Raw genomic sequence first — 7,317 nt, forward strand, 5'->3', positions numbered from 1 at the left:
TCCCTCTCTCTCTGCCCCTCTCCTCACACCATCTCTCTCTCTCAAAAATAAATAAACATTTTTAAAAATTTTTTAAATATTATGTTATGATTGTAAGTTTATTTGACTTTGTATAAAACCTCTTAAAACAGATTTCAGAGCAACTAAGTGATCTGGTCAAAGGCCTTAATTATAATTCAGACAAAACCAGTTACTTGTTCAATGATTTTGCATAAACTAGGTAATCTCTTTAGGCTTCATGTTCCTAGTTTTACATGTAGAAGGTTCAATTGAAAGGATCTTCAAGGTCTTTCCAATCTCTAATGTTCTCTATAAAATGTAAAGCCTTCTGATTGATATGTTACATAATAAACTTTTCATGAAACACTTGGTAAAATGCAAACTTTATATTGGATCTCCTACTTTTTAATGAATTGGGTGAAAAACGAATATAATGAAGTTCACAAATGACTCCATTGTTAATAAAAATTATAGATTTATCATAAAACATTCAGGAAACATTTTAAAATTAAGCAGCAAGGTAGCAGATAAAAATTTGTTCTAGTGACCTGAGTAATAACTCTTAAAATGAATTAGTCTAAATGCTATCAATCTACTATACACTGACTTTACTATAAAATTATTGGCCCAACATATATCAACAGCTGACTAAAGAGAATCAGAGAATCCTGGGGTATTCAAGTATTACCAAATAACACCTTGTTTCTGTTTATTGGTTCACCTGTTAAAAGGGTTAATTCTGAACCATCTGAACCATGACAGCAATTCTTTTAACCCCCTGCTAATCCATTTGAATCCACCATACGATTATCCATTGCTTTAATCACATCACCTCCCCTCTCAAGGATTTTTAGTGACTCCCTGATGCCTGCAAAATTAGGTCTAGACTACTTACCCTGGGTTTCAAGGCTCTCTGAGGTCGGGCCCCAGTCTGTCTTCCCAACTTCATTTCCTATTATTCCCTTTTATATGCCTTTTACACCAGGCCATCTGATCTACTTGCTTTCCAGGGACATTGCTTCTTACCTTGGTCATGTGGCTCTGCTGTTTGTATTAACCTTGACCTCATTATCCCAGCTTTTCACTTTCTCCATCTTCCCAAATTCAACTCATATAGCACTTCTCTCACAAAGCCTTCCTTGATCTCCCCAGCCAGAATGTGTCTCTAATATGGAGATAATAAGCCTTTATCTGTGACCCTTAAAAACCTCTATCAAGAATAAAAGAGTGTTAAGTATATGACTGACTTCACTAGGCTTGAAATTTCTTTAAACTTAGTCAAATGCATTCTTGTGTGCTGAAAAACTATCAGCTCATAATGTGGCACATATGACTGGTATACACTGTTGGTTCTGGGCTCAACTCACCAAATATTTAGATACCTACTATATATATACAAGTCACTTCAGTACAAAGAGAGACATAAAAAGGTTAATATAAGACAAATAAACAAAGTGTAATGGCTTCTCAGTTTGTAAAAAAAAAAAAAAAAAAAAAAAATTGAAATGAAAATACCCCCTAACAAAAAACAACAACAAATAACTGCAGTAAAATGGTATCCTTTGGTTGTCAGCTTCCACTGCAGAAGGCAGGGAGGGCAGAGATTGGACATGTGATCAATTCAATCTGACCCACTGGTTGAGTGTGTAGAAAGTGACTCATGTAGAAGGTTTACACTTTAGGAGCTATCTTGCTCTTAGGTCACAGCCCAAGAGTTAGTAAAGGTTTATACAACTTAAGAAATGAATACATTATAAAATCATTGACCTTGGCACAAGGACATGACAGCAGAACATACTGGTTATGAGCATGGACTGTGCTAATTCATATCCCATCTCCAGCCCTGCCAGTGCGTGATCTTGGGTAAGTTATTTAACCTCTCTCTAAAGTGGGAAATACTGATAATTTACCTTCACAGTGCTCTTAATGGAAGTTAACTAAATATATCCATGTTTGTGAATGAGTATATATGTGTGTTTTATGCCACTTAGAATAATGTCTGGCACACAGTAGTCATTAAATAAGTGCTTGCTAATATTAAGGAATATATTTTTCTTTATTAATAAATTTTAGAATCAAAGTTTCTAGAATCAAAGTTAAAAAAAGTAGTATTTGCTAAATGTTCAAATATCATCTGAACACCTTGTAAAGCATCATTGAATAGTAAAGGCACAGGGTAATGGGTAATTGGAAATGATATTCAAGATTTAATTTAAAGTTTAGTGATAGTATTTGTGAAAAGAAATAATGCAAACATGAGCAGGTTCATAGTTTTATGTTAAGTCCCACTGAAAATTACCAAAAGAAAAAAATTTTATATAAAAAGTAAGAGCGGGGCGCCTGGGTGGCTTGGTCAGTTAAGCATCCGACTTCGGCTCAGGTCATCATCTCACGGTCCGTGAGTTCGAGCCCCGCGTCGGGCTCTGTGCTGACCGCTCAGAGCCTGGAGCCTGTTTCAGATTCTGTGTCTCCCTCTCTCTCTGCCCCTCCCCTGTTCTTTCTCTTTCTCTGTCTCAAAAATAAATAAACGTTAAAAAAAAAATTAAAAAAAAAATTAAAAGTAAGAGCAGGGGCGCCTGGGTGGCGCAGTCGGTTAAGCATCCGACTTGAGCTCAGGTCACGATCTCGCAGTCCGCGAGTTTGAGCCCCGCGTCGGGCTCTGGGCTGATGGCTCAGAGCCTGGAGCCTGCTTACGATTCTGTGTCTCCCTCTCTCTCTGCCCCTCCCCCGTTCATGCTCTGGCTCTCTCTGTCTCAAAAAAAATAAACGTTAAAAAAAATAATAAAAAAAAAAGTAAGAGCAGGGAAACTCAAGATTGGAATGAAGAAATTACATTAGGTTGCTTTTTCAGTAATTATGATACTAGTGGGATTACATAGGCCAGATTTATAAATATACTCTAAAACATGAGTGGTATCAGGGACCAATATCAAAACAGTGTCTGTTTATGTCCACTCCCTATGGTCCTGGAATGTTTATTTTTTAATATTTTGTTTATTTTTGAGAAACAGAGTGCAAGCAGGGGAGGGGCAGAGAGAGAGGGAGACACAGAACAGAAGCAGAATCCAGGCTCTGAGCTGTCAGCACAGAGCCTGATGTGGGGCTCAAACTCACAAACCACGAGATCATGACCTGAGCCAAAGGCAGATGCTTAACCAACTGAGCCATCCAGGTGCCCCAATTCTGGAATGTTTAAAGATTATACCCTTCTTCGTCTTTTTTTTTTTTTAAACAACAAAATATTTATTGACAGACAATATGGCAGCCACTTTGCTTAGCCATCTGAGATGTTAAGAGGTAGATCTGGAAGTAGAGTTGGATAGGGAACGGGAACTAAGAGCAGAGGTTTGGGTTGGAAATACAAATGCAAGAAGCCATTAATGTTTAGGTAGTAGTTGAAGCACCCTCTGAATGAAATCATGTAAGTACTGCATTGAGTGTTATGACCAAGAACTACTAAGATCCATGTTCTGGGCATTAAATAGTTTTTGAACAAGGTCTAGACTGGTTTATGAAGTCCCTCTATACCTTTGCTTTGTGTTAATATATACATTTGCTTTCTTACACAGGTGGATGATTGTGGCTTTTCTTTGAGCCATCCTAACCAGTTCTTTTTTGAGAGCCAACGGATTCTAACTGGTAGTAAAGACATCAGAAAGGAGTCCATCCAACCAGAAGCTCCTCAACCCAAACCAAGTGTCCAGAAAAACAAGGATGCATCATCTGCTCTGGCCTCTCTGAATTCCTCTCTGGAAGTGGATATGGAAGGATTAGAGGATTATTTCAATGAATGATTCTTAAGCGCTGAAGAACCCTTTTTCCTCTCTAGCTTTCATTTCTTTCAATATTTTGCCTGTTTCTTTTTTAACCTCTTTGTCTACTCCCTCCACCCCACCCCAGTTCATCCTCTGGAAAGCAAGCTTACGGGTAAAAACAAAGACCTCCATTCTATTTTGCTTTGACAAAAGGGAAAAAAGGAAGAATTTCTCTTGAAATCTTACACTTGAGTGGTGTGATCTAAGTCCTGTTTTAGGAGACATAACAGCTTTCTAGACTGCTTACAGTTTCCTAGAGACAGTAGAACTAAAAACAACTATTAACCCTTACCACTGTAATTTTTACTTAATCCTTTTCTGGACCATTTTTGTCAATAAATACAAAAATGTGTATTAATGTGTGTGTAGTTGAAGGAGTCATATTATGAGGAGGGATCCAAGACGGTGCCATGGGAAAATCCTGAATTCTACGCAGGACACACCCAACCTACACCTACAGCAGTTCTTTCTGAAGAACTAAAGGCTGACGAATAGCTTCTGCACAACAAAGGATAGAGAGGGGCCACACAAAGAAGGGTAGGAGAGCTGGATACACAGTAATGGGAATCCTACTCCCAGTGCTACAAGCTGCAGTAGGGAGGGATAGTACTGAAGGGCTTGGATGCAGATTCGCCTAACCTAGGGCACAGCAGTAAAACAGTAACATAAAGAGCAACTAGACTGTATATAAGTGAAGGCAATGCACTATTAAACCTAGAGCATCTGCCAAGCAGTAGAGAACTGCTGGAAATTTTCTCCAGGATGAAGGCACTGGTGACCAGCATTATTTATGTTCCCCCTCCACCTTGGCAGTATAGACAAGAGCAGCATCCTGACACTCTAGTCAATCTGCTGCCTCAGTGAGCCTTGGGCCTTTAGCACACACCAGCTCCAGCTGTCTTCCCAAACTGCCCCAGTGTGGTACACACCAGGACATCCCTGGGGTGTGCCCATTATATTTCAACCATCTTGCCAAGGTGGCCCAGGTGCTAAGCATGGCAGGACACCCCTAGCCAGCACTGGCTTCCACTCCAGCCATCTCACCATGGCCGCCCTGGTGTGGAGAAAGCCCCAGCCCATGCCTGCCCTATTCTAGCTGTTCTGCTAGTGTGGCATCAAGGCAGGCACCCCAGGATCCATTCCAGCTCCAGCTGTCCAGGCCAGTGCAGCCCTGGCACCAAGTGTGTCAGGACCTCCGGCCCTCCAGCTCTAGCCAGCCAACCAGAGCCACCGAACGAACACGCAGTCCATGCCACCACCCAGGGCCACTCCTTCAACACTCAGGTAGTTATTTCACCTAATTCATAGCAACAGAGAAAGTCAAACAGAGGGATACTGTCCAAAAGAAAGAACATGACAAAATCAGGGAAAGAACTAAACAAAATGGAGATAAGCAATTTACCTTTTGGTAAAAGAGTACCAAAGTGAGTTCTGGCCTAAGATAGTGAGGTAGGAAGACCCTGAAGTCATATCCTCTGTGGACACACCAAATCAACACCTATTTATAGAGCAATTCCTCCTGAAGAACTAAGGGCCAATTGGACAGCTTATGTACAACAAACAATAGACCACATAGAGAATGACAAGAGAGAGACACAGTAACAAGGGAACCCCATCCCTGATGCAAAGTGCAGTAGGGAGAGAGAGTACTGAAGGAATAGAACACAAGAAAAAGCCAGTTTAAAAGAGCAACTAGTATATAAAAGATCCAGCCCTAGAACTCCACCAAACAGGGAGTTGGTGGGACTCTATCCAGGCCAGATGGGATGTTAAGCAGCATGGTTTATGCTACCTACCCCTTGATAACTGAAGATGGTAGCAGAGTTCTGGATGCCACAGCCAGCTTGCTGTCTCAGTGAGCCCCTAGACTCTTAGCCTATGCCAACCCAGCCCATTCTACCCAGGAGGCCACAGCATGGTGCACACGGATGCCCCTGGTTGGCACTCACTACAGCTCCAGTCATTGCACCCAAGTGACACAGGTGCAAAGCATACCAGAATACTCCAGGGCCACAGCACTTTGGTTACAGACAGCTTGCTAGAGCACCCCTAGAGCAGAGCACTGTGGGACCTCCTGGCTCATGCCTGCTCATCTCCAACCACCCAGCCAGATAACCCCCTGCATAGAGCATCCTGGAAACCCCTAGTCCATAGCCTGCCTCTCAGCTCTAGCCTCCACACCAGAGCATCCCCTGTGTAGACTGCCCTGGAACCCCCAGTCCCCCACCTGCCTCTCTACTGGTCACCCTACCAGGGCATCTACTGTGTGAAATGTCTCAGAACACCCCAGGGCACACCGGCCTTGGCTTTAGTTACCCCAACAGGGCACCCCCTGTGCTGAGTACACCCAGTACACTGGCTTGCACTCACTTCAGCTCCCAGAGTGCTCCCAGCACAGAGTGGCCCAGGACCCATCCTGCTGTTCACCCACTTCAGCTTCAGCCGCCATACCAGGGTGCCCTATGAGCAGAGTCCAGAACTGCCCATGCCCATCTCAGTTTCAGCCATCCCACCAAGATAGGCCAGCACAAAGTGCTTCAGACCCCCAGCCCATGCCAGCCGCAGCTCCAGCCAGCCAGCCAATGTCACCAGGCACACAGCAAAGACATGGGATAACCACACACAAGATCATTCCTTCAAGTTTTGGAGAAGTAGCTGTTCCAACTAATTCACAGAAACACAAAAAGCCAAACTCCCCCCTAAAAAGAATAAGACAAACCCTCAAAAAAAAAAAAAGCTAAATGAAACAGAGGTAAACAATATGCCTGATAAAGAGTTTAAAGTAATGATCACAAATATGCTCACTAGACTGGAGAGAAGAGTGGAAAAACTGAGGGGGCACCTGGGTGGCTCGGCAAGTTAAGCACCCTACTCGGCTTGGGTTATGATCTCACAGTTCATGGGTTCGAACCCTGCATTGGGCTCTCTGCTGTCAGTGCAGAATCTGCTTTGGATCCTCTGTCTCCCTCTCTGCCCCTTCCCCATTCGTGCTCTCTCTCTTAAAAATAAATGAACATATTAAAAAAAAACAGAACAAAGATATGGAAAATATAAAAAAGAACCAATTGGAGTTGAAGAATACAATAAATGAAATGAAAAATACACTAGAAGGAATCAACAGAATAGCAGATGCAGAAGGGCTTCATGATCTGGAAGATAGTGTACTGGAAAGTGCTTAACTGACAGTAAAAAGAAAAAAGAATTTATTAAAAAATGAGGATAGGTTAAGGAATCTCTTCAATACCAAGTGAATAGATATTCACAGTATAGTGGTCCCATAAGGAGAAGAGATGAAGAAGAGTGAAAACTTACTTGAAAAAAAAAATTGCTGAAAACTTTACTAACCTGAGGAAGGAAACAAACATCCAGGAAGGAACAAAAAGTTCCAAATAAGATGAATCCCAGGAGGTCTTCACCACAACACATAATAATTAAAATGTCAAAGTTTAAACATAAAGAGAACATTTTAAAAGCAACAAGAGAGAAGAAACTAGTTACATAC

The 7,317-nt window shown here is 41.8% G+C and overlaps 1 protein-coding gene across 2 annotated transcripts in view; it reads left to right on the forward strand.

Moving 5' to 3' along the window:
* Positions 1–4,171, forward strand: part of PRIM2 (DNA primase subunit 2) — a 355,938-nt gene extending 351,767 nt beyond the window's left edge. For both annotated transcript variants that reach the window (XM_043591715.1, XM_043591716.1), the window contains one exon: positions 3,570–4,171. In XM_043591715.1, the coding sequence (XP_043447650.1) occupies positions 3,570–3,794 (225 nt within the window). In that variant the 3' untranslated portion in view covers positions 3,795–4,171. The remainder of the gene's footprint in view (positions 1–3,569) is intronic.
* Positions 4,172–7,317: the final 3,146 nt, after the last annotated feature.

The sequence above is a fragment of the Prionailurus bengalensis genome, chromosome B2 (assembly GCF_016509475.1).
Source record: "Prionailurus bengalensis isolate Pbe53 chromosome B2, Fcat_Pben_1.1_paternal_pri, whole genome shotgun sequence".
Lineage (NCBI taxonomy): Eukaryota > Metazoa > Chordata > Mammalia > Carnivora > Felidae > Prionailurus > Prionailurus bengalensis.